Below are 27,958 nucleotides of genomic sequence, written 5' to 3' on the forward strand. Positions count from 1 at the left end.
CGGTTTTGCGGGGGCGGAGCCTGCGGCCCAGGGCATGCCGGGCCGGAGGCGGGCGTGGCCTGGGCTTCCATCATGGCGGCTGCTTTGGTTTCCCGTTTCTGGCTCTGGGCTTTGTTACTTATCCCGGCGGCCGCGGTTTACGAAGACCAAGTGGGCAAGTTTGATTGGTGCGTACGTGTGGGGCCTATTCGGGAAGTATGTGACTATTTTCCCAGTACCTATTTCCTACCTGCTAAAAGAAAGAGGGTTACGATTTAGCAGGACATGGTTTGCTACATATTTTGTGGGACCCAGTGCAGAATGAAAACGTGGGGCCCCTTCTTTAAAAATTACTAAGGATATTAAGATGAAAGCAGATCATTAAACCAAGCGTGGGGCCTTTCTAAGCAGGGTTCCTGTGCGCCCATTTAGGTTGCACGCCCGTGAAGCCAGCCCTGCCATCCAGGCGTGCTTGGAGCCTTGTTCAGAAGTCACTGATCCTTCCTACTTCGTCATGCCCCATTTTTGTGACTGTCAGATTTCTGACCCACTGGGTGTTAGTTGTCCCCAGCCCGCAGTGAACTCTCACTCCTCCTTGGACTGTCGTGTCCTGGTCGTGTGAACGGGTGCTTGGGTCTTAGGTGTACCAAACTGAGCTCACTCTGCCTTCCCTTCTAGCCCAGCCCTGCCATGCCCTGGGTTCAGAGCAGAGCCCCCACCGCCCCGCCCCAGCCCCGAACTCTCATCAGCTAGAAGATGCCAGTCACTCTCTCACCTTCCCCCCCACCCCCCAAGTCCCTGGAGTCAGCTTGCTTTTGTTTGAATCTAGATTTTACCTATGCTGCCGGCTGCCTGGATGTTTTTAGGTAAAATAGGTTTAGTTGTGCATTACCTTCTACAGTAGTTGTGAGGATAAATGAAATAATCCCTTTAAATTGCTTAGCACAATGCTTGCCCTTTGAATGCAATCATATGTTACTCATTGTTACTAATTCAGGGAACACTTATCCTTCAGAGCCCAGGTCAGATGTCTTCTCCTCTGTGAAATCTTTTCTGTCTCAAATTGGTTCATATATTTGTTGAGTGATTGCTGTGTGCCAGGTGTTGTCCTAGGTGCTGTGGATACAGATAGATAAAGGAGCTCAGTCTAGTGGGACAGAAACATATATTAGTATGATTATAAGACAACGAGACAAATGCAGTGTCTGTCACAGTTTTAATGACGTGGGCAAACTCTCACAATGTCATATGTATACATTATGCGTATACTGCAGATGTGGCATAATTTCATTTTAGCAGAAACTAACCCTTTGCCAGCGAGTCAATTCCGGCTCATAGCGACCCTATAGGACAGCGTAGAACTGCCCTATAGGGTTTCCAGGGAGAGCTGGTGGATTCGAACTGCTGACCTTTTGGTTAGCAGCTGAACTCTTAACCACTGCGCTACCAGGGCTCCAAACCAAACCCACAGCTGTTGAGTTGATTCTGACTCATAGCGACCCCATAGGGTTTCCAAGGCTGTAAATCTCTATGGAAGCAAACTGCCACATCTTTCTCCCACGGAGCCACTGGTAGTTTCAAACTGCCAACCTTTAGGCTAGCTGTCGATCACTTTGACCACTGTGCTACCAGGGCTCCAAGGTAGATGTAGTTTACAAATTGAAAAATAGAAGGAAATACACCAGAATGCTAAAAGTTTATCTATTACGGTGATATTTTAGGTATTTTTCTTTTCTTTTTTTTATATCTACATGTAGTTTTTACATTTTCTTTGATGAGCAGGTATTTCTTTCGTGGTCCAGATAAACATAAAAATACTTTAAAAGAGAGCATAGGATTTAGAGTCAGAAGGCCTTAGTTTTGGCTTCTAGTTGTGACAGTAATTAACTGACTTCTCTGGACTTGGTTTTCTCACCTGTATAATGGGCATAATGATGTTTGCCCTATGTACTTCATAGGGTACAGTGAGATAAAGTATGTAAAAACACAGGTAGAAAATGTAAAATGGCATGTGAACATTAGTTTTTATTAAACCTGTCTCTCTATTACCACTTTAGCTTTTTTTTTTAACTAGACAAACAACATCATGACGAGAAATTCAGTGTAAATGTCATTGTATGGTTAATGTGCTAGAGATGTCAGCATTTCTTCATTAACAGTGATGTGCAAGCAACTCCTATATACTTGGTAGTATACTGAGTAAAACTAATTATATTCTCTTTATGCTTAGCTTAGAATGTTGAAAGTGATGGGATATATCCCAAGGAAAGTATGAGTAATGATTCAAATGGATCCTGGACATGTGTGGACTAGAAAGAACAAAGCCTGGCCCAGTCTATGAATGGTGTTTTGTAGGCAAATTCACATAACTTTTTTCCCAGAGGTCAGTGAAAATAGGGGAGAAGTTGGACTGTATGCTCATTAAGGGCAGGGTTTACATCTCTTTTCATATTTGTGATCTGAGTGCCTAGTCCCACTGTTAGTGAATACAGAGAGGACTGCAATGTTTGTTCTAGTGAGATTTATGCCAGGTGTACTTTTGGATGTCACTTATTTTGAGATAAATATGAACTTGCATTTAGAAGACTGCTGGTAGTAAAAAAGTAGGGTACAGAACTCAAATTCTGGTAAAAATACCAGACTTAATAGTTTGACTGAGACTGGAGGGACCCCAGAAGACATGGTTCCCTAACTCTCTGTTAGCCCAAAACTAAAACCATTCCCGAGGCCAACTGTTCAGATGAAGATTAGACTGGACTATGGGACATAAAATGATACTTGTGAAGAGTGTGCTTCTTAGCTCAAGTAGATACATGAAACTAAATGGAAGCTCCTGTCCGGAGGTGAGATTAGAAGACAAAGAGGGTCAGGAGCTGGTTGAATGGACACAGGAAATCTGGGGTGGAAAGGAGGACTGTGCTGTCACAGTATAGGGAGAGCAACTAGGGCCACATAACAACATATGTATAAATTTTTGTATAAGAGACTAACTTGAACTGTAAACTTTCACTTAAAGCACAATTTAAAAAAAAAGAAGACTGCTAGTATTCTAACGGATGCAATGCTGGAAGCACTCACTCGTCTGTGCAAGAAATTTGGAAGACAGCTACCTGGCCAACCAACTGCAAGAGATCCATATTTGCATCTGTTCCAAAGAGAAGTGATCCAACAGAGTGCAGAAATTATCAGACAATATCATTAATATCACACACCAGTAAAATTTTGCTGAAGATCATTCAAAAACAGTTGCAGCAGTATATTGACAGGGAACTGCCAGAAATTCAAATAGAATTCAGAAGAGGATGTGGAATGAGGGATATCATTGTTGATGTCGGACGGATCTTGGCTGAAAGCAGAGAATACAAGAAAGATGTTTACCTGTGTTTTATTGCCTATGCAAAGGCATTCAACTGTGTGGATCTTAACAACCTAAGGATAACATTGCAAAGAATGGGAATTCCAGAACACTTAATTGTGCTCTTGCAGAACCTGCATATAGACCAAGAGGAAGTTGTTTGAACAGAACAAGGAGATACTGCATAGTTTAAAATCAGGAAAAGTGTGCATCAGGGTTATATCCTTTCACTATACTTATTTAGTACACTGAGCAAATAATCCAAGAAGCTGGACTATATGAAGAAGAACAGGACATTAGGATTGCAGAAAGACTCAATTAACAACCTACAATATTCAGATGACACAAGTTTGCTTGCTGAAAGTGAAGAGGACTTGAAATACTTACTGGTAAAGATCAAAGACTGCAGCCTTCAGTATGGATTACACCTCAACATAAGAAAACAAAAATCTTCACAACTGGACCAATAAGCAACATCATGGTAAATGGAGAAAATCTTGAAGTTGCCAAGAATTTCATTTTATTTGGATCCACAATCAATGCTCATGGAAGCAGCAGTCAAGAAATCAAACCATTTATTGCATTGGGCAAATCTGCTGCAAAAGACCTCTTTGAAGTGTTGAAAAACGAAGATGTCACCTTGAGGACTAAGGTGCACCTGCCCCAGGCCATGGTATTTTCAATTGCCTCATATGCATGCGAAAGCTGGACAATGAATAAGGAAGACGGAAGAAGAATTGATGACTTTGAATTAATGGTGTAGATCAAGAATATTGAATATACCATGAACTGCCAGAAGAACGAACAAATCTGTTTTGGAAGAAGTACAGCTGGAATGCTCCTTAGAAGCAAAGATGACAAGACTTTGTCTCACATACTTTGGACATGTTATCAGGAGGGACCAGTCCCTGGAGAAGGAGATCATGCTTGGTAGAGGGTCAAGGAAAAAGAGGAAGACTCAACGAGATGGATTGACACAGTGGTTGCAACGTTGGGCTCAAACATAGCAACAATTGTGAGGATGGCGCTGGACCAGGCAGCATTTCTTTCTGTTGGACATAGGATTGCTATGAGTTGGAACTTGACAGCACCTAACAACAACAGTATTTCTATTAGGGGGTATTTTCCTTTGTTCCGTTTGCTTCTGACTGCTGCGTAGAAATCTTGCTTTTGGTCAGATCTTTTTATTAACAAACATTTCTTATACATCCTGAGACTGATATGATGATGGTAACCCTGTGCATTTGTGTAAATGGTTTTTTCCAAAGCATTTTGTGCAGTGATGACTTTGTTTTCTCCATGCACTCTTTCCTCAGGAGACAGCAGTATGTTGGGAAGCTCAAGTTTGCCTCCTTGGAATTTTCTCCTGGATCCAAGAAGTTGGTTGTAGCCACAGAGAAGAATGTGATTGCAGCATTAAATTCTCGTACTGGGGAGATCTGTGAGTGAACTGGGTTACCTGGTTGGCTCGTAGATGGAAAGGCTGAACATACTGGATCCAGAATGGCATGTGGCTTGTGAAGTTAGCCTAGCTGAGTTAAGGACAAGTTGGCCAAAGATAGACTCTTACAGAATTCTGATACTTTTTCTTTTTCACTCTGGTCATGTTTGAATGTTTAATAATGCTATTAAAAACATTAGCATTAATAGATGTGTATTACATATTGACGTGTAATATTGTTGATACTAATGTTTCTAATATCATGATAATGTTAGCATTAGTACATCAACAATGTTATTAGCAGTGTCCTCAAATAAGATATTGCTGCAAAAACTCATATTATTCTATCCTGTAGTAAAAGTTTGGGTACTCCCTTTAAATTACATATGTTAGTTGGATTTTGTAGTTACTAAAATCATGGAAATATAATCTACACTCACTGTTTTTCTTGTGCAATTATATGGATTTTGTTACCGTTGTCCCTGTTTTCTTACATGTTGGATGGGTGGTAGTGGACATGGGAAGTGCAGAGACACTGGTGATTCCTCTCAACTCCCCTCTTCCCTGCATCACCTAGTGAGTGAGAGTGGCTCATTGACAGTTTGCTATACTCCTTCCCTCACCTGAAAAAAATTGGACACTGCTGTGCAAACGATGACCTGTTCAGTTCTCCCCTACTGTCTTCTTTGATGCCTCTCTGTGGTTCCTAGTAATGTGTGACTTTCATGTCTCTCAGTGTGGCGCCATGTTGACAAGGGCACGCCAGAAGGGGCTGTGGACGCCATGCTGCTCCATGGACAGGGTAAGCACAGTCCTGCTTGGTCTCCTCCATGGTGTTGGCTCCCTCTCCCCATTCCTTCATTCCTTCCTTTGTACAGGATCTGGTAGGGAAAGGAAAAGGGGGAACTTCCAACAGTAAAGGACAGGTACCTGCTTTACATCTGTTTGCATCCATAAATCAGAGGGGAGACCACTGCCCGCAGACCCCAGGAGGCTACAGATTAACACTTTGGGGGATGACTTCACCATGATCTTTTCTTTTCCAGATGCAATCACTGTGTCCAATGGAGGCCGAATCATGCGTTCCTGGGAGACTAACATCGGGGGCCTGAACTGGGAGATAACCCTGGACAGTGGCAGGTAGGAGAAGAAGCCGTATTTCCTTTTGGCTAGGTTAAAGGCTTTGCTGGAACACAGGACTGCGTGAACAGCAACTTGGCTTTTTTTCCAGGGACTACTGAAGAGCCAAAGAGCATTAAACGCCAGTTAATGAGGTGCTTGAGGTTATGGAACACGCGTTAAAAAAATTTACTCCGTCAGCATTTATTGAGCACCTATTAGGTACAGCATTCTGTACTAGGTTTATTCTTTGAAAGTGTTTGCTAATCTTACCATGACTCGTGAGCTTTGCAGCGTTCCAGACATAAGAACGTAATATCAAATTTTTAGTGTTTTAATTTCGTGTTTAGAGAATAGCTTGAGCTGTAGTGATAATCTTTGCTGTTAAAGTTATAGGGTCATTTGCATTACCTTATGTATGCTCTGATAGTAATTGATTTGATAAACATTTGGTGAGCCCCCAAGATTATAGAACACAACTGTGTGAGACAGTTTGCGTCTCTGTAATGATGGTACATGCATCAGTTGCTGGGAAGTCCCAGGGGAAGGAGAGAACAACTCTTAGGAGATGTGGCAGTTTCAGGGAAGCAGCACAGCCGAGTGGTTGAAAGTTAGCCATTGAGAGGATTTGGATCCAGGCGTGTTTGACCCCAAAGGCTATGTTCTCACCCACCAAGCAACAATGATAGTGTTCTGGATTATCTCCTCTAGACTGAGGCTCTAGAGGTGCTGGGCAGCACTCACCCCTGTACCTGTGCTCAGTTTTCAGGCACTTGGGCTGGTAGGTCTGCAGGAGTCAGTGAGGTACGTTGCAGTCCTGAAGAAGACCACACTTGCCCTCCATCACCTCTCCAGTGGGCACCTAAAGTGGGTGGAGCATCTCCCAGAAAGGTAAGGCTGCGTTCTCACCAGGTGATGCTTAACTCATCTATTCTCTGCAAGCTCTTCTTTCTTTTTGAGGGTCCTGAAGCATTGCTTTAGCCCTTAGGTCTGATACAGTGTGTTAAGATCATGAGGTCTAGGCCTGGACTCCAAGGACCTGAGTACATCTGCAGTTTTCTTTGCAGTGAGGAGAAAACTCTCAAACTTGGGCACTGTTAGAGCCAGTCGAGCAAGGGGAAGTGACTCACTCGCTCATGGCTGTAGTACTTTTGGCTTTTTAACTTCCAGCTTGTGTCAGACTGAGCTTTCCATTCATATTAAGAATCAGGGCAGCCCAAGAAGAGCCCAGGTTAGGGGCTGGGTGAGGTTTGAAATGGTTTCCAGAGGTCCTGGTGGTGGAAAGCATTGAGACTGGGAAGGAACAGGAGGGAGCGAGGAAAGGATCTGCTTAGACCACCTGTGGCCATTTTCAAAGTTTAGGGCAGGGATCAAAAACTCAGATTCCTGTGGGGCCTACTGGGTGACATCCATGCCCAAAGTAGACCACTGGGGACTGCTGGGAGCTGCAGTGTGCCTGGCCTACCTCAAGGGGGCAGCCTTAGTTAGCTGACTGTTGTCCAATAGGCATGTAGGTAAGCCCAGTATTGCCACATCTTCTAATTTTAAAAGAAAAGCTAGAAAAGTGATTTTTACGTGTAATTTCAGTTTTAAAGGTTGACAACTAATTCAAATTCTAAAAAAATGGCATAAGTCAAACAAAACCTATTTGAGGATTGCTAGTTTGTGACATTTGACTAAGTCCCTGGCAGCCTGGTTTTGGAAGACCCCTGAGGATGGTCCTGTCCTATGGCTAAAGCTGTTGTCCCCCTGCTTTTTCTTTCCTCTCTTAGTGACAGCATCCATTACCAGATGGTGTATTCCTACGGCTCCGGGGTGGTGTGGGCCCTGGGAGTTGTTCCCTTCAGCCATGTGAACATTGTCAAGTTTAACATGGAAGATGGAGAGATCGTTCAGCAGGTATGGTAGGGCGTCTGGCTTGAGGCCTGGTGAATTGGGGAGGGGAGTTGATAGAGCCTTTCTTTGTACTGGGGACCCAGGAACTTGGGTGCATAGATACAGAAGCTCTTTATGCTTCCTGACTCTGGTCACTTACAGGCTGCCTTCTCTTCCTCATCAGACGTTTATTAAGTATTCAAAAATTACTTAGATCTAGTCTATGCCTGTAACATAAGAAAATGCCTTAAGATAATGATAGGAGACCACATATAACACATACAATAGAAAAATGTTTACGTGAAGTATCTGGTATTAAAAATTACTGGAGTATTTGTCTAGAAAGAAAGTAATGATTCTGTTTGGTTTAGAGGCCTTTGGGAGGCTAGGAGGACAGGAAGGACTTTAGAACTAACCAGGAAGAACCTTTGAGCTTAGGACTCCCAGTGGGGTTCCGGCAGTGATATTGCTGATGAGCTGATAAGGAACGTAAACATTCTTTGCAAGCCTCCTATTTTGACGTCTTGTTCTGTAGGTCAGGGTTTCGACACCGTGGCTGCAAAGTCTCACTGGAGCCTGTGGCGTGGTGGATGAGGCTGTCCTGGTGTGCCCTGATCCGAGCTCACGTTCCCTCCAAACTTTGGCCCTAGAGACAGAGTGGGAGCTGAGGCAGATCCCATTGCAGGTGAGAGGCTCGAGCTGTTTCCCCTGGCCTCAGGCATTGCTGACGATTTAGAAAGGTTGGCATGAGTCCCCGGAAGGTCTTTTTCCCAGTGTCACTGCTTCCTTCCTGAGCTGTGGCAGCCATTGGAAGATGTTCATGCCTTTGGCTGAACTGGTGTAAGGAGAAATGCGCCACTGCCCTCTTTGAGGAACCTGACTGTGAGCTTCTGGAGCTGAATGCCATGGCTTAGTTAATTTCACTAGCAAAATGGGGCAGCTGCTGCTGCCTGGGATGGATCAGTGACTTGTCAGCTTGTAGCCCTAATCCTTCTTGTCTCTCAGTCTCTCGACTTAGAATTTGAAAGTGGATTCCAGCCCCGCATCCTGGCCACACAGCCCAACCCAGTGGATCCTTCTCGGGCCCAGTTCTTCCTGCAGTTATCCCCAAGCCACTATGCTCTGCTGCACTACCATCAAGGAGTCCTGAGCCTGCTCAAAAACCTCCCACAGGTGACTGCAGGCAGTGCGCTGTCCTAGGATTCGGGAGGATCTAGCCAAGACACGGCGGCTAGAAGCACCTGCCTTTGAATCTGGAGACATTTGCTCTTACAGGCCAAACTTGATGACATCTTCTCATAAGTAGTTTCTATGAACAGGAGTGGGACACTTTTTCTCCTGAGTGAGTTATAAAGGATCTTTTGGAGTAAAACTAGCACTTTCCTCTGAGTCTGCAGGAGAGTGGGGACATAAATTAGAGCTTCCCTATCGATGCTAAGAGCATTAGGGGATTTAGGATTGACCTGTGCCTATGTTGGACATGGGGGATAGTTCTGTTTTCAGCTGTAGATGCAGCTGAGCCTTTCTCTGCTCTCAGATCCCCTTGCAGTTATGTTCCAAAGCGTAGGGCACTTTCACTTTTAAGTGGCAGTCTGTGCAGTTGTACTGGAGAGGTGACCCTTGTAAGGCTGCTGGCTAATACAGGCCCCACTTAGGAACTGACACCTTGCCTTTCCCCAGACTGCCCTGGTGAGCTTTGCCACCACTGGGGAGAAGACGGTTGCTGCAGTCATGACCTGTCGAAATGAGGTGGTGAGTATTGAGAATAACAATCAGCACTTGGGGTTTTCCTTCCTTGTCTCTCCCAGGCTGTAGTGGGTATTTCTGCCAGGAACCCTGAGAATCAGAAATCTGGGCACATTCGCCTGGTCAGTTTGAACCTCAGGGGACAGGAGGCTGATGAGAAATAAGCTCTCACCTTATCTGCTGAGCTTTCAGCACACCCCCATCTCCCAGGAACGAGTCCCTAACATGAAGACCTCACTTTCACTGGGCCTAATAGGGGTTGCAGAAGCTTTATGGGCAGGGGTGAGAATGAGATTTACCTTCTTCCAAGTGCTGAGAAGGCTCAGAAATGAAAGCCTTCATTTTGGTGTCTGGGAAGTGACCCTGGGGCTGAATTTTCTCCTTCTGTCCCTCTCTTTCCCCTAGCAGAAACCTAGCAGTTCTGAAGACGGGTCAATGGGGAGCATTTCGGAGAAGGCTAGTCCAAAGGTAGGGTGTGACATTGGGCAGTCATGCCAGACCTGAAGACACAGGAGGCCCCCAGGGAAGGTGGGGCCGCAGCTTAGGTTATGAGCAGGTCTAAAGTTCCCAGCCTCGAATGGGGTTTCTAAGTGATGCCTGTCTTGATCCTTGGTAGTTGGGGGGAGGTTAGGAGGTAGATTCCTTAGAATGTATTCCTAACCACTCTCTCCTCTGGGTCTCGGTTTCCCTATTTCTTTGCAAGCCCAGCTGGTAGAGCTGAGCAGCAGTTTGTACGGTTGCACTGAAGCAGAAGCGCGTGACCCTGGTGGAGACATAAGTTTCTGCTGTGGCTTCCTGTCTCCTAAGCTTTTCAGAAGGAGTTTTGCTTCCAGCCCATGTTCACAATCTTAACCTCTTTTTGGGAAGTCTGCTACATTATACTATCTTCTATCTAAAACAAGCATTAAAAAAAGAGTTGCCATTAAGTTGGGGTCTCATGGAGACCCCATATGTGTAAGAGTGGAAATGTGTTCCATAGGGTTTTCAGTGGCTGATTTTTTGGAAGCAGATCGTTAGGCCTTTCTTCCCAGTGCCTCTGGGTGGACTTGAACCTCCAGCCTTTCGGTTAGCATCCGGGTGTGTTAACTGTTTGTACCACCCAAGGACTCCTAAAACAAGCATAGTACTTGTAATTTTATGTATTTACTCAAGTACCTTCTTTTTGCCTCAGGATTTTTAGGCCTGGCTCCTTCTCTAGGGTGTTTGCCCCTAATCCTTGGACTTTTTTGGGACTTTGCTTTGGGGGATCCCTCTAGTTACTGCCTGCTGTCTGTACCCCTAGGACTCCCTGGCCTGCTTCAACCAGACCTACACCATTAACCTCTACTTAGTGGAGACAGGCCGGCGGCTGCTCGACACCATGATCACGTTTAGCCTGGAACAGAATGGCACTCGGCCTGAGCGGGTGAGCAGAGCCTTTGTCTTCAGACTTTGCCCTGTGGGCTTCTCAGCATGGGGCTTCCTCTCCCCAGGGCCAGGTCATGTGTCCAGGATTAGGGCTCTCTGGACATAGGTTCTAGTTCCTATGAGCTACTGACTTGTCAGAAATACCTATACGTAACAGGAAAAGCAGGTATTATGTCTGGTCATCACTGTGCACCAGGCACTGTGCTAAGCTATTGCCATGCGTTAATTGATGTAACCTTCTCAACAGTCTTGTGGAGTGGTTAGTACTGACCTTGTTTTTCAAATAGGGAAACTGTGGCCTGGTGGAATTCAGTACCCGTCCGCAGTCACACAGCTAGTAAGAGGTGTTGCTGGATTCTCAGTCAGGTCTGTCTCCTTCACAGCCTGCACCCTTAATCTCTACCCAATATTGCCTCTGTGTACATTGAATTATGTTCTTGAGCCTCTTTGGACTCTGACTTCTCCATCTCTAAAATGGAAAGACTGATCTTGACCTGCTGCTCACTTTGTGGGGTGTGATTGGAGGTGGAGGAATGAGCTGTGCCCATGAAGTACTCAAGTTCCTCCTACTGAGGTCTGAGCTAGGGCCCAGCACCACTGTTGTGTTTGCTCTGAAGAATATGTGTCACCTCATTGGAGGTAATGACTGTATCATTTAGACATCAACTAATACCATGTTATCAGGAGGGATCAGTCCCTGGAGAAGGACATCATGTTTGGTAAAGTAGAGGGTCATCGAAAAAGAGGAAGACCTTCAACGAGATAGATTGACACAGTGGCTGCAACAGTGGGCTCAAGCATAACAACAATTGTGAGGATGGTGTAGGACTGGGCAGTATTTTGTTCTATTGTAGATAGGGTTGCTGTGAGTCGGAGCTGACTAGATGGCACCTAACAACAATAGCAACAACAATACCATGACCTGGGCCTCTAACAACACCTGCCTGGAGCTTTGAGTCTTGGGATCTGGTGCTCTAAGAGGCATTTGGATTTTCACTGACTGCAGTTGTCTTGACAATTTTGTTTATAGCTGTTCATCCAGGTGTTCTTGAAGAAGGATGACTCAGTGGGCTACCGGGCCTTGGTACAGATGGAGGATCACCTGCTGCTTTTCCTGCAGCAGCTGGGTTAGTGACCTCATTCAACCCATTCTTCTGAGGCCTGCCCATGAGTTCCACTTGGACCATTTTTTTGGTCTGTGGATGGGTTCCTGGGAAAGGTTCAAGTGGAATTCACCCTGAGTACTCACGACCTACTGATTCCAGCCCTTTGTTTTTCTCTTTCACACAAGCACTGTGGTGATCCCTGAGCCACCTAGATGAGTCCCTTCAGATTGGGGGAGGCAGCCTTAGCTTTTTAAAATGTGGTTTTCTATAGCAGGGAAGGTGGTGTTGTGGAGCCGTGAGGAGTCACTGGCAGAAGTGGTGTGCCTCGAGATGGTGGATCTCCCCTTGACGGGGGCACAGGCTGAGCTGGAAGGAGAGTTTGGCAAGAAGGCAGGTAGGAACCTCAGGAGCTGCAGCAGCAGAGTTGCTGGAGGGGGATGATCTGGGAGTGGGTTTGTAGTTGGACCACAGAGACACTGTCTCACAGCACCCCTGGCTTCTTGGGCTCAGGCAAAGTGCCAGTCTGTTCTGACGTAGCTCTGTGACCACTTTCTAGTGCTTTTGTGGCCATATGGCTCATGTAACCATCCTTTTCTCTGAAAGGAGTTGACTGTGAATCCCTCTAGGAAAAGATAGTGAGGAAAAAGAATCTTAAGAACTTAGTGTAGTAATAGCTACCACTGCCTGAGTACCTAAAATTTGTCAGGCATAGTTCATGCACTTTACACCTATTGTCCCCACAGCAACGGCCACACCCTTCTAGAAGATCGTAACTGGGTTGATCTGGGTATGGCAGTAATAGTCCAGGGGCCTCTGAAACCAGCCACAGTCCCACCCTCAGTTACTTGATTAACTCTGCTCTGATTCAGTCCTACCTCCCACCTGTCTCCCTTCTGCCCATTTATCCAGCTACCCAACACATATTTATTGAGGGCCTACTCTGGGCCAGGCACCCTGCTAGGCACTGCAGATTTTCTTGAGCCAAGGATTAATTTGACTTTACTATTTGTTTCTGCTGCCTGGATCCAGCGATTCAAGGTAAAGCCTATTTCTTTCCAACTTGTTGCTCGTTGCCTGCCCACATGGCTAGCTTTTGGTTAATTATTTATTTTTTCTTGATTTATGTCAATGAGGTACATACTGTGTGTGTGTGTGTTGACTGCTATGCTTGTGACTTGTCGTGTTTGCTGTCACTGCTCTTTTCCTTGAGCTGAGGTGGATGGTAAATAAGAAAAGCAAAGGTACTACTCCTTTTTAATGTATACTTACCAGGTACCATGCACTGTGCTAAATCTTGTATGTACATCATGTGACCTGATCTTTGCAACAGCCCTACAGGGTACATGCCATTTTACAGATGTGCAATCAGAGAAAAAAAGCTAAGTAAATTTCCCAAGGTCATAGCTGGTAAGTAGTGGGGCTGGGATTTTAATCCAGGTCCGCCAGACTCCAGAGATGATGCTCTTTACTCTGCTGCCTTGCATCTGTGACCACATCTGTCCAATGGAAGAGATTTGAAGGGTGGTGGCCTTGTTGATGGAGAGTCAGAGATAGAGTGAATGATAATCCCGGGAACTGGATACAGATAGGTCTGTCGGGTGCAGGTTAAACAGTAGACAAAGTAGAAATGAAGCAGTGGGAAATGGAAGTAACTGTTCATGATACACATACATTCGCACCCCTGCACTCCCACACCCCACCTCCTTTGGTTTTGTCATGGCAACCAGAGGCCTTCCTGTGGCCCATTTGGATGCGGGTTGTGGTGGAGACATTCATAGCATGGCTGCTTTCTGCATGGCTGACCCCCAACCTCTTAGTCTCCTCTTCCAAGATTCCAGGCGGGTGAAGTAGATAAGAGCCAGGTAAGGAAGTTTTGGAAGTTTCTGCATGGCCAGACCGGAGTGTGAGACCACTGGCATCAGGCACAGGCATGCTTCTTGGGCTTGTAGCCTGGGGTGTGAATGACTTGAACGCTGCACAGGAGAGGGAGCCATCCCTCATCAGGAAAAGCAGGTACTTCCTTGCTGGAAACATCTAGTCTGATGACGAGTGGGCCTCAGTTGCGTTACCTTTTCCTTGACACCAGACGGCTTGCTGGGGATGTTCCTGAAACGCCTCTCGTCTCAGCTCATCCTGCTGCAGGCGTGGACTGCCCACCTCTGGAAAATGTTTTACGATGCTCGGAGGCCCCGAAGTCAGATTAAGAATGAGATCAACATTGACACCCTGGCCAGAGACGAATTCAACCTGCAGAAGATGATGGTGGTTGCAACAGCCTCAGGCAAGGTGAGAGGGGTGTCAGCCCCAAGTACCAACCCTTCTGAAGTGCAGGGAGTAGGAAACAAAGGTGTGGGTAGAGGATAGCACTGCTTCTAATTTTCAACGATAGAATCAGTTCTTTGGTTTGTTTTTCTAGAAGTGAGCCAAGTATTTGTTTATCTTGCAGCTTTTTGGCATTGAGAGCAGCTCTGGCACCATCCTCTGGAAACAGTATCTACCCAATGTCAAGCCAGACTCCTCCTTTAAACTGATGGTGCAGAGAACTACTGCTCACTTCCCCCACCCTCCTCAGTGCACCCTCCTGATAAAGGACAAGGTGAGGCCCTTCATCCACCTCTGATTTGAGCCAGTGCGGGTTTGGTTTTTTTGGTGTTTTGTAACTTAAATCTCTCCTAGTCCCTCGGAATTCAGTGAGAGTTAGAGAGGGGCAGTCAGGGGTTAGAGCTCTGGTTCTTGCCTGGGCGGAGGAACCTTCCAGCACTGATGTGGAATTGATTAGGAAGTCAATGTGATTTCATCAGATGTGTAGTAAGCCAGCTGTCTTCCTTTCCAAGCATAAGCAGTTGTCAGCGGCAGTTTACTGTTCTCTGTATGAGGGAGAGCAGGACATAAAATTATTTATACCTCTGCCTCCCAAAATAAGAATGGATTTTTGTACATTCAATCTAGGGTTATTGGGAAGGGGGCTTTTAGTCACTTCTGGAACGGCTGCTCCGAGGTCACTGAATCTTTTTTATTTGTTCTTCAGCATGTCCAGTTCTTGGCTAGGTCTGGAACCAGAGGCAAGCTGACTTTTTGTTTCGATGTTAGCATAGGAGACCATTCATCTTCCGCCAAGAATTTATTTTCCACATAGAGGGCGAAGACTAGGGAATCCCTCACAGTTGAGCTAAAATCCCAGCTTTCCAGATTTTCCATTAGGATTTGCATTCTTTCTTTGTTGGTGGAGTCTGACAGTTTGACTGCCTATTTCAGGAGACGGGAATGAGCTCTCTCTATGTCTTCAATCCCATTTTTGGGAAGTGGAGTCAGGTGGCTCCTCCAGTACTGAAGCGCCCCATCTTGCAGTCCTTGCTTCTACCCATTATGGATCAAGACTATGCCAAGGTGTTGCTGTTGATAGATGATGAGTACAAGGTATGATATCTTCAAAGTGGATGGAGGACATCCCAGTGGAGTTGAGTATGGGGAGGGGTGGTCAGACAGCAGTTAGTGGACCAGAGTTGGGGTGCTGTATGCAGTCAGCACACATTTGGGCTCTAAAAGCACCCTAAGCAGCATGATTGTTTCTTGTGAAAGCTCAGCTTCTTAATACAGCTAAATTTAAAACCCAGAATTGAGTTCAATAGGTGTTTTATTCCTTTAAGATTTGCTATTTTATTTCTAAGGCTCTCTTCTGACGGGGAGACAATAATGAGTCTTGGGAGACTGGGCTTCGAGATTCCTAACCCTTTAACTCTTTTCTTGGACTGTTTGGGTTTTCCAGGTCACAGCTTTCCCAGCCACTCGGAATGTCTTGCGACAACTACATGAGCTTGCCCCTTCCATCTTCTTCTATTTGGTGGATGCAGAACTGGGACGGCTAAGTGGATATCGGCTTCGAAAGGTAGAGAAGGGGCCCTATACTGTCCCCTTAGGACCCTTTGTGGGGTGGGGGGTGGTTGAGGAATGTTTTCTGATTATTTGGCTATGAAGTGAATTAAACTACTCATTATATTGTAAACTTAGATCACCATAATTCTGATGTCTTCTTTGAAACCAGTCATTGGTTCGTATTTATGGAGCAGCTACTACATGGCAGGCATGGTAGATGCTGGGGATATAGCAGTGCACAATTGGAGCAGTCTCTGCCTTCGTGGAACCTCCATTCTATGTTCCTATATTCCACTCTTCCTACAATAGAGGGAAGGGACATTCTTCTCCATTCTGAGGGGTGACAGGTGTTGAATAATGAGTTGTCCTTTACATATAAAGTTGATGTTATCGATGTACTCTTGGACTTTTTTTTTTTTTAGTTTTATTTATTTTGTTGTTATATACACGGCAAAACATACACCAGTTCAACAGTTTCTGCAGGTACTATTTACTGACGTTGATTACATTCTCTGAGTTGTGCAGTCATTCTTACCCTCCTTTTCTGAGGTGTTCCTCCCCCATTAACATAAACTCACTGCCTGCTAAGGTTCCTATCTAATCTATTGATGCCCTCGTGATAGAATGTGTGCTTTGAATTTTATTTCTAGAAATTGGCATAGATTTGCTCTAGTCATGACATACTGGGCCCAACTCTTGCAAATTGTGATACACAGTGGCTCTGAAGTCCAGTGATACACATTCTTTAGTTCACGAGGGGCTGGCTTTAACCCGGTTAACAGGGCTGTGTAGAGGAGTAATTTGTGGTGTGTACACACCAGAAAGCCCTTGCATCCTGTAAGATCCTAGACAAAATACCATAAAGATTAAGGGTTTGGGCCCAGATTGCGTGGGTTTGAAGCCAGGTTGTAGCTGTTGTTATTTTGAAAATGCATTGCCCTTTCCTGACATTTTATAATGGACTCGATGGCAGTGGGTTTGGTGTTTGTTTGGTTTAACCTTTATCATGAACAGCAAAGAAATGGCCTGCCCACAAACACATTCTTTACCCTCATGGGTGAAAAAAAATTGTCCTTTCAAGTTGATAACAAGGGAGTCTTGAAAGATAGTTCTTTGTGGAGGAGAGCAAACTGGAGTGTGGTTGTCGTGCTGAGTGGAGCCCTGAGGGTATTATCTGAGTAAACAGTGACCAAGGGAAGACAAAGGATGCCAAACTTTAGATGGAAAATGAGCCAAGTATATTCTTACAGTATTTTTGACCTCCGGGGAATTTTACTGCCTTTTCCCTCACTTGTTGACCTTAGTCTTTGAGTATGTTTAAGGGAGTTCTAAAATTTTGTAATGAAGGCTTATTAGTAAAAAACTGTATTATTTAAAAAACTTTTTAAAAAGCAAAAAATGAATACATTCTAATTGTAAAAGATTAAATTGATACAGAAGTACACAAGCAAAACATGAAAGGACCCTTTCAGCCCATTCCAGCTGCCCTCCCTGATGGAAAACCTGTCGGTAGTTTGCTGTGCATCTTCCCACAACCTTTTCTGTGTAATTACAGTACATACAGTGTAAATAGCTATATGGACCGCATATATATATGTTTCATACATGTATGTTTTTTCTTATTACTCAAATGGAATTGAACTATATTATTATGAAATTTGCTTTTTTCATTTAATGTGTTTTCTACCTTACTATCTTATTAACCTATTTTTATTAAAGTATAATATACATTCAGAAAAGTACGGAAATCACGAAGTTACAGTTCAGTGAACCTTCACAAAAGTTAACAAAAAACAAAACCAAATTTTGCTGTCAAGTTGATTCCGACTCATAGTGACCCTATAGGACAGAATAGAGCTGCCCCATAGGGTTTCCAAGGCAGTGACCTTTTTGGAAGCAGACTGTCACATCTTTATCCCGTAGAGTGGCTGGTTGGTTTGAACCACTGCCTTTTTGGTTAGTAGCTGATCAGTTAACCCCTGCACCATTAGGGCTTCTACAAAAGTACACACCTGTGTAAATGGCAGCCAGATCAGGAAGCAGAACGGTACCACCATCCCAGAAGGCCCTGTGCCCATTTCTAGTCACTACCCCACCCCCAAGGGTACCTCATTGTTTTTTAATGGCTCTATGTAATTCCACAGTATGGATGTATAATAATTTAGTTAACCGTAAATGTTAATTTATTGGTTTCCTGTGACAATTAAGAACTATACAGGAAACCTTTCGAGGTCTCCGCCAGCTAGGTAATTCATTGTGGGCCCCGGTATACAGGGAACTTAGGTTTTAGTAATAAGCGTTAATTTTTCCTTGGTCATTTGCTACTCAGATAAATACCATCAACTATCTCTCTCTTTTCTTGCTGGCTTTAGTATCTTTCTTAATCAAACGGGGAATTTCAAAGTTTCTTCACAAACTAGATCTTCATTGTTCTTTTTCTGGGAATTCCCAGAACGAAATAGATTTCTGCTACTTACAGCACAAATGTCCAAATACTGAACTACAGAACTTGTCTAGCTGTGTCTCGGGGCTAAGTGTACCCCCCTGATTATAAGCACTGGCTCTTTTGCCCCTGCCCTAGGATCTCACCACTGAACTGAGTTGGGAGCTGACAATCCCCCCAGAAGTCCAGCGGATCGTCACAGTGAAGGGAAAGCGCAGCAGTGAGCACGTTCATTCCCAGGGCCGTGTGATGGGGGACCGTAGTGTGCTCTACAAGGTATGGCACGGCAGTTGCGCAGAGCTAGGGCTTTAGAATCAGAAAAACAAGGGTTTGAATTCTGACTCTAGGATTTGGTAGATATGTGACCTTGTTGGTAGATACAAGACTTTGAACATTTAATCCCTTTGAGTTTTAATTTTATTGTCTGTAAAATGGGCATAATAATATATCCTCCTATGGTTGTTATTCATGCTTAGCACAGTGCCTGGCATATGTGGTAACCGCCCAACAGATGTTAAGCTAAACCCATTGCCGTTGAGTCGATTCCAACTCATAGTGACCTTACAGGACAGAGTAGAACTGCCCCATAGGGTTTTCAAGGAGCGGCTGGTGGATTCGAACTACTGACCTTTTGGTTAGCAGCTGAGCTCTTAATCGCTGTGTCACCAGGGCTCCAAGGTTAGCTCTTATCATTAGTGGTGGTGGTAGTAATATAGCATTCTGAGGGTTAACCCTTAGTTGAGCCATCAGAAACTCCATCTCTATGTTCCAAAACTCTAGTTTGTGGTAAAGGGAAGAAGATTAGAGAGATAACTAATGGGCTGTTAAACTAACTTATGAGAGAATGTAATCATAATAGTAATGAACATTAATTACACCCTCTAGCAGAGCAAAGATGGGAGTTGAAGTGGGGGTGTAATTGAACAGGGTAACAAGACCAAAGAACTCAATGGTAAAACTGCTTCATGAAGCATGAGGCAGCACAACAGAGTGTAAGCCTAGAGGCTCAGCTTTGGCTCTGCCATGGAGTAGCTCTTCATCGTGGGTAATTTACAGAGGCTTCCTAAATTTTCATTTTCACCATATAATGGGTATAATAGTACTTACTTCATAGACTTGTTTTGAAGATTAATAACAACACATAACATGATTAGAATAGTGCCTACCACATAGTTAACATCATTATTAGTGCTATTGACTTAAATTCCTTATTGATGGACACTTTCCATGTGGCTGCACTTGTTTGACTTCTGCTAGAAAAGATATATTCATTATGTAATTGTACCTTAAAATAGGATACTTACACGTCTTGTCTTATGCTGAATATTGATAGGACTTTCTGGATTTATATTCATTAAGCAAATTTTTTAGGTTTTTAAATTTTTTTTAAATAAACTTTTTATTTTGGCATAGTTTTAGATTTACAGAATAGTTGCAAAGATAGTACATAGCGTTCCAGTATACCTCTTACCTAGTTTCCCTTCAGTGACTGGTACATTTGTCTAAACTAAGAAACCAACGTTGGATCATCACTATAAATTATACTCCAAGACTTTATATGGACTTCACCATTTTTTATATTAATGTCCTTTTTCTATTGTAGGATCCAGTCCAGGATCTCACATGGCATTCAGTCATCAGGTCTCCTTAGTCTTTTCTGGTCTAACAGTGTCTCAGTCTTTCCTTGGTTTTCATGAACTTGACAGTTTTGAGGAATACGGGTCAAGTATTTTGTAGAATGTCCCTCAGTTCTTGTTGGTCTGATGTTTGTCTTATGATTAGACTAGTATGGGTTTTTGGAAGGCATACCACAGAGGGTGAAGCAGCAAATATTTTTTGAGTGCCAGTTGGATGCCAGGCTTCTTTTAGGCACTGGCATACATCAGTGAACAAAATATACAACACTTCCTGCCTTCTGAGGCTTTCATTGTAGTTGGGAAAGGCTAATAATAAAAGAAATATGTAAATTACATAGTATATTAGAAAGTGATCAGTTGTAGAGAGAAAACTAAAGCTTGAAGAGGGGTAGGGAGTGCTGGAATGGGAGGAGGATGCAATTTAGAATAAGAGTGGTTAAGGAGGGTCTTATTGAGAAAGTGACATTTAAGTGAAGACTTGAAGGAGAAAGGAAGTGAGTTATATGAATACTGGCGGAAGAGCCTTCTAGACAGAAAAGGGAGAGCATGCCTGGTTTGTTCAAGGAACAGCAGGGAGGACAGTGTGACTGGAACAGAGTGAGTGAGGGGGAAAGCCAGGACAGGTGAAGTCAGGTGACAGGACCAGAGCACAGGCCACCACTCTGGTCTTTGAATGAGATGCAGAACCATTAGAAGGTTTTGAGTAGAGAAGTGACATAAATGACTGAGGTTTACCAGGCTCACTCAACTGCCATATGGAGACTAGACTGTAGAGGGGCAAGGAGGAAAGCGGGAAGACCAATTAGACCATTGTAGTAATCCAGGTGACACAACAATGGGTAACATTAGGTTGGATGCATGGAGGTGATGTGAAGGGATCAGATTCTGGGTAATTTTGAAGGTAAAACCAATAGGATTTGTTGACATACAGAATGTAGGGTATATATATATATATAGATTAGATAGCGAGTCAAGGACGACTCAGTGGTTTTAGGTGTGAGACATTGGAAGCTTGGACTTGTCATTACTGAGATGGGGAGGACTGCGGGAGGAGCACTTTTAGGTGCGGATAGATGAGGAGTTCAGTTTTGGGCATGTTAAGTTTGAGATGAGACATCTAAGAAGAGATGATGAGTTGGCAGTTTGATAGTCTAGTCTGCAGTCCAGGTCTAGCTCAGATACGTAAATTTGGGCATTGACAGCACCCACAGATGGTATTAAAGTCTTGAGATTGGTTGGGATCACCAAGAAAGCAAGTGTATGTAGACAGAAACATCCATGGCTTGAGCTCTGCCTGGTGCATTCCTTTGTTAAGAGATTGAGGAGATGAGGAGGAAGCAGCAACAGAGACAGAAGAGGTAAGGCAGAAGGAAAACTAGGGGAAAGGGGAGTTATGGAAGCCAAGTGTTCAGAGAAAATGTTTCAAGGAGAGACTGGTCACCTGTGGTGCTAGTAGGTCAAGTTAAATGAGGACTGAGAATCATCCATCGGGTTTAGTGATAGAGGGCACTGGTGATGTTGAGAACAGTTTTGGTGGAGGGAAGTAACATTGCTGGAGCAGTGTCCCTAGGTCAGTGAGTGGGCCAGCCTGGATTTTATCTTTGGTTACTATTTGCTATCTCTGTGACTTAGCAAGTTGTTTAACTTCTCTAAGACTTTCCTCATCTGTGAGATGTAGATAAAGGGGTTAAATGAAATAATATATGGAAAACACCTAGCATGGACACTAAATCAGTGCAGTGATGGTGAACTCCAAATATGAAACAGCACAGTGTGTTAACCAGAAAACCTGATTCTTCTGCCACGCCTGGAACTCCAAATCCCCTCACAGTGGAATGTCACTCATGATGTGCCATTGTGGTTCTGAAGGATTTTTTTTCGCTGCCTCCCCAGAGCCTGAACCCTAACCTGCTGGCTGTGGTGACAGAGAGCACAGACATGCACCACGAGCGCACCTTCATTGGCATCTTTCTCATCGATGGTGTCACTGGACGCATCATCCACTCCTCCTTGCAGAAGAAAGCCAAGGGCCCTGTCCATATCGTGCATTCTGAGAACTGGGTGGTGGTAAGGAGTGGTTGACAAACTCTGGTGTCACTACCAAGTGAAGTATCTGAAGAGTATACGACTGGTCTCCCTCCATCTTAACTCCTTTCCTTGCCTCTTGTTCCAGAAATTTGGTTGCTGCCTTCTGTTTTCATTGGATCAAAAACCCCTGATGGCAGTGTAGGGTCCTAGTAGGGGGTAGGCTTAGGAATGAGACTGCCTAGGTTTGAATCCCAGCACTTCTGTTTCCCGACTATACAACCTCGAACTAGTTAAGCTGTCTGTGCTGCATCATCTGTGAAATAGGGATGGTAGCTTAGAACAACACCTAGCATGTAGTAAGGATTCATTTGTTAGTTACTATCATTATGACTCGTAAGAATCTTGAGAATTCCTTTATCTTGTGATGAACTTTGGATAGCCTCGATAAAACTACCTTGAAAATTAGTATACTTGGTAGTGAGGAAGAAAACTGGGGTGCTAGGTGGTTTCTTTCCTTCCTGGATCTATAGCTAATTTGAAAAGTGCCTTCCAGTGTACTTTGTTTCCAGTTGAACTAGCAGCTGAGCCCTGAGCAGCCTCCTCTTCTCTCTGCAGTACCAGTACTGGAACACCAAGGCTCGGCGCAATGAGTTCACTGCACTGGAGCTCTACGAGGGCACCGAGCAGTACAATGCCACAGCCTTCAGCTCCCTAGACCGCCCTCAGCTGCCCCAGGTCCTCCAGCAGTCTTACATCTTCCCCTCCTCCATCAGCGCCATGGAAGCCACCATCACGGAGCGGGGCATCACCAGCCGACACCTGCTTAGTGAGTGTCTGGGGAGAGTCTCTGGGGAGACCTGTTCGCTGTAGACAGTTGAAGGGCAGACATAAGGGGAGGCATTGCCAGCAGAGCCCAGTGAGACCACCAGTAAGGGAAGCTAGTGGAGGACTTTATTTTAGCAGAAAAAGTTCCCTAGTCTGCCTTTGCCACCTATAAAAGGTGATAAACTGCTGCCCTTCTCTATTGTCCCATTCCACCTAGCTCAGAAAATCCCTGATATCATGCTTAATATAGATAGCCTGTGCTGATGGGCTGCAGAAATGGGCATGGTTTAAGATCTCATGTGGTCTAAGTTCAGGACTTACTGATTGTTTAACAGGCTGCTCTGCCTAGTTGATTATACCAAAGACGTATGGGACTCTGAACTTTGACAGGCAGCTGGCATTGTTATTTTATTCTCAAATATGAGGCAGACAGCCCCCCTGGCAGTTTCCCCAGGTTTCATCATCACCACTACTGAAGCTGGCATATCTTGTGTTGCCCAGCCTCCAGCCTTTGCCTGGCCTCACAATTGCAGTGGCACATACAGCCTATTTGGTTAACAGGAGGGAGACTGGCTTGGCTGGGGCAGGTATTGTTTGAGAGACGAGAGAGAGGGATGAAGAGAGGCCTTCCACGCTCCTCTTTTTCATTATCCATGTCTTGATTCTAGAACTTTCTATTTTCTCATGTCCCAGGATGATGTGAAGAAATCACTATCTTCAAAAGTGGAACCTTTGCTTCACACTCGTGTATTACTGGATTATTGTTTTTGGCTGTTTAATGGTGCCTCCACCAAAAAACCAAACCCATTGCCGTTGAGTTGATTCCGACTCAATACCAACCCTATAGGACAGAGTAGAACTGCCCCATAGGGTTTCCAAGGCTGTAATCTTTATGGAAGCAGACTGCCACATCTTTCTCCCGCAGAGTGGCTGATGGGTTCAAACTGCTGACCTTTCAGTCACTGCACCACTAGGGCTCCTTAAGAGTACCTCACTGACCCATATTTTTTGTTTTATACTCTACTTTTAATTTCTGTGATAATGACGTTTTTGTGGCTGGTTCTAATCTGGAATTGGATCAGTATGAATATTCACTTCTGTTGACTTCTTCCTATGCAGTTGGGCTACCTTCGGGAGCAATTCTTTCCCTTCCTAAGGCCTTGTTGGATCCCCGCCGTCCTGAGATCCCAACAGAACAGAGCAGGTGAGGCACTTGGGGGTAGTGCTGAAGGCTCTGACCTTAAGGAACGTCCCCTTGTTGACTAAGTTTGGTCCTCAGTCTGCTATGTGCCACCAGGCTGTGCTAGGAGCTAGGGATATAGCAGTGAACAAGTCTGACAAAGAAACCTGCCTTCATAGAGCTTACATTCTGGTTGGGAGACGGACAATAAATACAATAAACAAGAAAAATATGTAGTATGTTAGGTAATGGTAGATGCTAAGGAAAAAGAAAAACAGGGACGGGGGCTATTGAAGGACTATGGAGGGGCAAATGTGTGTGGGTAAAATTTGAGAAAGGGCGGCCTGGGAAGGCCTCTCTGAAGAGGTGACTTGAGTAAAGATCTAAAGGAAGTGAGCAAGCTAGATATGTGGATACCTGAGGGGGGAACTTTCCAGGCAGAGGGAACAGCCATTGTAAATGCCCTGAAATCTAGTCATGCCTGGCATGTTAAAGGGAGTACAAGAAGGCCAGTGTGGCTGGAGCAGTGAGTGGTGGGAGACACTAGGAAATGAGATCACGGGGGTGATGGAGACCACATCATATAGGGAAGCCAATAGCTTGTTCCCTGGTTATATTTCCAGCCATCATCTATGCATATTTTTTCACCTCCATCCTGAAGTCCTTCACTTAAGGGTGTGAGGAACTCTGGGCATGGGAGTATGGTTTAGAGGACTACATGAGAGAGGAGGTTAAAGTTAGGGGAAAGACATGGGTTAATAGGATTTTCTGAGGAAGACTATGGACAGAAAGGTACTCTAAAGAGCAGGAATTGGCCTAGTGGTTCAATGTTTGGTCTTAAAATGACCTTAACTTTCATGCTGTGGTGTGAAACACTGTTTGTCCGTATGCTTTTTTTTTAAAAAGGTTTAGAGCAAGGTAGGAATCCAGATCTCAGTCTCACTCTCCAGACAGCTTTCTTGCAGTCCCTTCTAACATTCAGCTGATAAATTTTCAACTAGCTAATGCAGGTAGATCTCTAAGGAAGATCTGAGGCTAGATACGTGGCCTGGAAACCTCTCAGGACTCAGAAGGGGCAGCCAACAGGTCCCCTTACTACAGTTTTCAGAGTGCCTGTCCTGCTGCTGTTTTGCAGAGAGGAGAACCTAATCCCGTATTCTCCAGATGTACAGATACATGCAGAGCGATTCATCAACTATAACCAGACAGTTTCTCGAATGAGAGGTATCTACACAGCTCCTTCAGGCCTGGAATCCACTTGTTTGGTGAGTAGACCCCACAGCCCAGCCTGTACCACCTTCACCACAGCCACCTATGTGACAGCTGCTCTGTTTCACTGTGGAATGCAACGGAGGATTCTGTTTCCACTATTACCTGGGTTTGAGGTTGTGGTGGACCTTTTGCTGCCTTTCTTACATAATTCTTGTTCCCTTCTGCCGTTGCAGGTTGTGGCATATGGTTTGGACATTTACCAAACTCGAGTCTACCCATCCAAACAGTTTGATGTCCTGAAGGATGATTACGACTATGTGTTAATTAGCAGTGTCCTCTTTGGCCTGGTTTTTGCCACCATGATCACTAAGAGACTGGCACAGGTGAAGCTCCTGAATCACGCCTGGCGATAGAGACCAAACACTGACCACCAGAGAGCTGAGAGCCGAGGGGGTTGTGGGTCAGACAAGAAGCTATCGCTGTAATTTGAGATTTTGGTGGAGTATGTGTGGTTAGAGTGGTGAAGAAGAGGACTTTCATGTAGAACTCTTTTTGGGATGGCATGATGCAGAGTTCTCCTGTGGACAGACTGAGCTCACACTCAGCTGAGAATCGCAAAGCATCTTGATGGACTTTCCCCGAAACCCAAAGGCTGTTGTTGCTGTTTCCTTTCTTTGCCCACCCGTGAGTGCTTCCCTCTTTTTTTTTAAGACCTCCAACAGATTTTTCTTTTGTGAGGCCTATTTTTTAGTTTGCCTTCTGTGTTTCCCAGGTTTATCTACAAATCCTTGTTTCCCTGCCTCCTGCTTCAAAGTCAGAAGGGAGCTCTTAGTGAAAACTCCAATGCCATAGGGCATTTGCTGTTTTACATTGGGAAGAAATAAGAACCATCCTTAGCCGGGGTTGGATGACTGATCCAGCCTCTCATGGTTTCTCTCCAAACTAACTTATGGTTGAGGAATCCAACCATAAGTGAGCTCAAAACTTCTTGTAACTAAGCCTCTAGTTTGTGCTCGTATTTTTAGGTTGGGCCACCCAGTCCTTGTTTCAACTTACCAGAAGCCAAGTGTGCAGGAGTCTTAGTTTGTTGGTCACTGCCCAGCTTTTCACCTCAGATGTGTCAGAGCTGAGGCCTTTTTAAAACTACTGAATTGTCTGAACCTTGAAGGAAGATAATCTGCCTGTTTCACAGTACCTCATAATCTCTCATTTTACCCACAGGCTGGTCTAACCATCTTATACCCTAGTTAGAGAAAGTTGTCCTTGTTTAAGAACCCCAATATTTATTTTTCGTTTGATATATAAATTAAAATATAGGGCACTGTATTTCTCTTAAATGAGCAGATTTTAAATGCTACTGATCTAACCTTTGAAGCTTTAAAAAAGAGAGGAGGAAGAGGGTAGAGGTAGGGGAATGGCATCTTGTGGATGTAGCATTGCTGATTGGCTGTGCTGCTGTTTTCTGCTGCACATTAAGGAAATCCTAAAAGTTGTTCCTTGCTCATGGATTTGGAGAGTGATGGGGTTATCCTTTACTGTGAAGAATGAAATGTACAGAGAGTAGACCATCTCTAGCCCTGTGGGGAGAGAGATACACTCAGGTGTCTGAATAAAGTGAGTGATGAATGGCTCTGATAAGAAGTCCTTTTTTGTGGCTTAGGGAGATCACTTTGAGGCTGCTTTTGCACGAGAGGGGGAAAAAGCAGTGCAGAAATGTACTATGTATTTTAATAAGGAAACATACCAATTTAATAATTTGAAAGCTGGACTGGGCTATTTAAAAATTTTTATCTTCTTGTGGTCATATGCTGATGGTATATTACGGTACAGAAGAAAGAAAAATAATAATCATTTTACTTTGATAATAAAATTGTCAAATTGATTTTACCAAATGACTTAACATCTAGTAAGTATCTCCAGAAAAGAACAGGTGTCTGTTCATCCTGATCCAAGGTGTCTCTTGTTTAAAGTGACCTTGGAGAAGAGAGTAAGTGTAAAACATAAATAAAAATTCTGCCCTAGTTTTGAAAAAGTCTGGCTGGAATTCTGACTGTTCTATATAAATATGTGCAAGCTACATCATTAGCTATTGGCTTGCTTCTCTTCTGCTCGCACAGCTTAATTTGCATGACTCTACTTTTCATTTACCTATACGCCAGAATTTAACAAGCTAATGGGAGGGATGTTTATCTGTTTTTTCTTAAAATTCCCTGTATTTCGGCTTTAATCATTACCATTTAACTGAGAGTTACCTCAAAGCTGGTGCTTAAAAAATACCTAATGCTATTAACATAGCCAAATCTAAGTCTTTTTTTAAATAGTTCTTAACCTTTCTTCACTTTAAAGCAGCACTTATTTCTGACCAGCTGTGCTCAGCCTCTACCTATGGCTTCTAAAACTGTATGTTTCATCTCTCAATTCTCAGATCTATTTGCTTTCTCATCTTCCTCTTCTGTGCATATCCCTTGAGCCATCTGGTCGCCTGTCTTCATTAATTAGGTTAATTTTGGGGCCCCTACAATGTTTCATGTAAAAAGGGAGGATTCCTGAATATTTTCTGTGCCATTTTTTCTTACAAGATCTTTTGGTGTAACGTTTTGCAGCTAAATAGCGCTCAGTTCCTGTTGGGAATAATGTAAAACAGTTTGTGGCTTTCAGTGGTTTTTTTTCCTTAGCCTTTGACTTTGGGCAAGAACCAATTATTGGGGCAGGTGCATGAATTAAATACAGAA

General features: G+C 44.2%; 1 protein-coding gene across 2 annotated transcripts; it reads left to right on the plus strand.

The window, feature by feature from the left end:
* The first annotated feature begins 60 nt into the window (after window positions 1-60).
* On the plus strand, window positions 61-27,587 carry EMC1 (ER membrane protein complex subunit 1). Of its 2 annotated transcripts, none has more exons than XM_004377190.2 (23): window positions 61-167; window positions 4,651-4,775; window positions 5,512-5,577; window positions 5,822-5,915; window positions 6,657-6,785; window positions 7,667-7,793; window positions 8,305-8,454; window positions 8,775-8,942; window positions 9,450-9,521; window positions 9,921-9,983; window positions 10,798-10,920; window positions 11,953-12,049; window positions 12,300-12,422; window positions 14,115-14,314; window positions 14,475-14,624; window positions 15,284-15,445; window positions 15,795-15,914; window positions 18,483-18,620; window positions 21,875-22,048; window positions 22,625-22,835; window positions 23,954-24,038; window positions 25,150-25,279; window positions 25,460-27,587. In XM_004377190.2, exons 1-23 carry the CDS (start codon window positions 73-75, stop codon window positions 25,637-25,639), a joined length of 2,982 nt encoding a protein of 993 aa, XP_004377247.1. In that variant the 5' UTR covers window positions 61-72; the 3' UTR covers window positions 25,640-27,587. The 2 variants fall into 2 exon arrangements, with proteins under 2 accessions (XP_004377247.1, XP_012411219.1); XM_012555765.2 differs by having other exon boundaries at window positions 9,924-9,983.
* Window positions 27,588-27,958: the final 371 nt, after the last annotated feature.

Source organism: Trichechus manatus, unplaced genomic scaffold (genome assembly GCF_000243295.1).
Source record: "Trichechus manatus latirostris isolate Lorelei unplaced genomic scaffold, TriManLat1.0 scaffold00048, whole genome shotgun sequence".
Classification (NCBI taxonomy): Eukaryota; Metazoa; Chordata; class Mammalia; order Sirenia; family Trichechidae; genus Trichechus; species Trichechus manatus.

What these genes read in the sequence shown, in the direction of transcription:
- EMC1 (XM_004377190.2), top strand. Translation starts at nt 73, where the DNA reads ATGGCGGCTGCTTTGGTTTCCCGTTTCTGGCTCTGGGCTTTGTTACTT. An exon ending in CAAGTGGGCAAGTTTGATTG is followed by an intron (nt 168 to 4,650) that starts GTGCGTACGTGT and finishes CTCTTTCCTCAG; the next exon opens with GAGACAGCAGTATGTTGGGA. An exon ending in AGAGTTTGGCAAGAAGGCAG is followed by an intron (nt 12,423 to 14,114) that starts GTAGGAACCTCA and finishes CCTTGACACCAG; the next exon opens with ACGGCTTGCTGGGGATGTTC.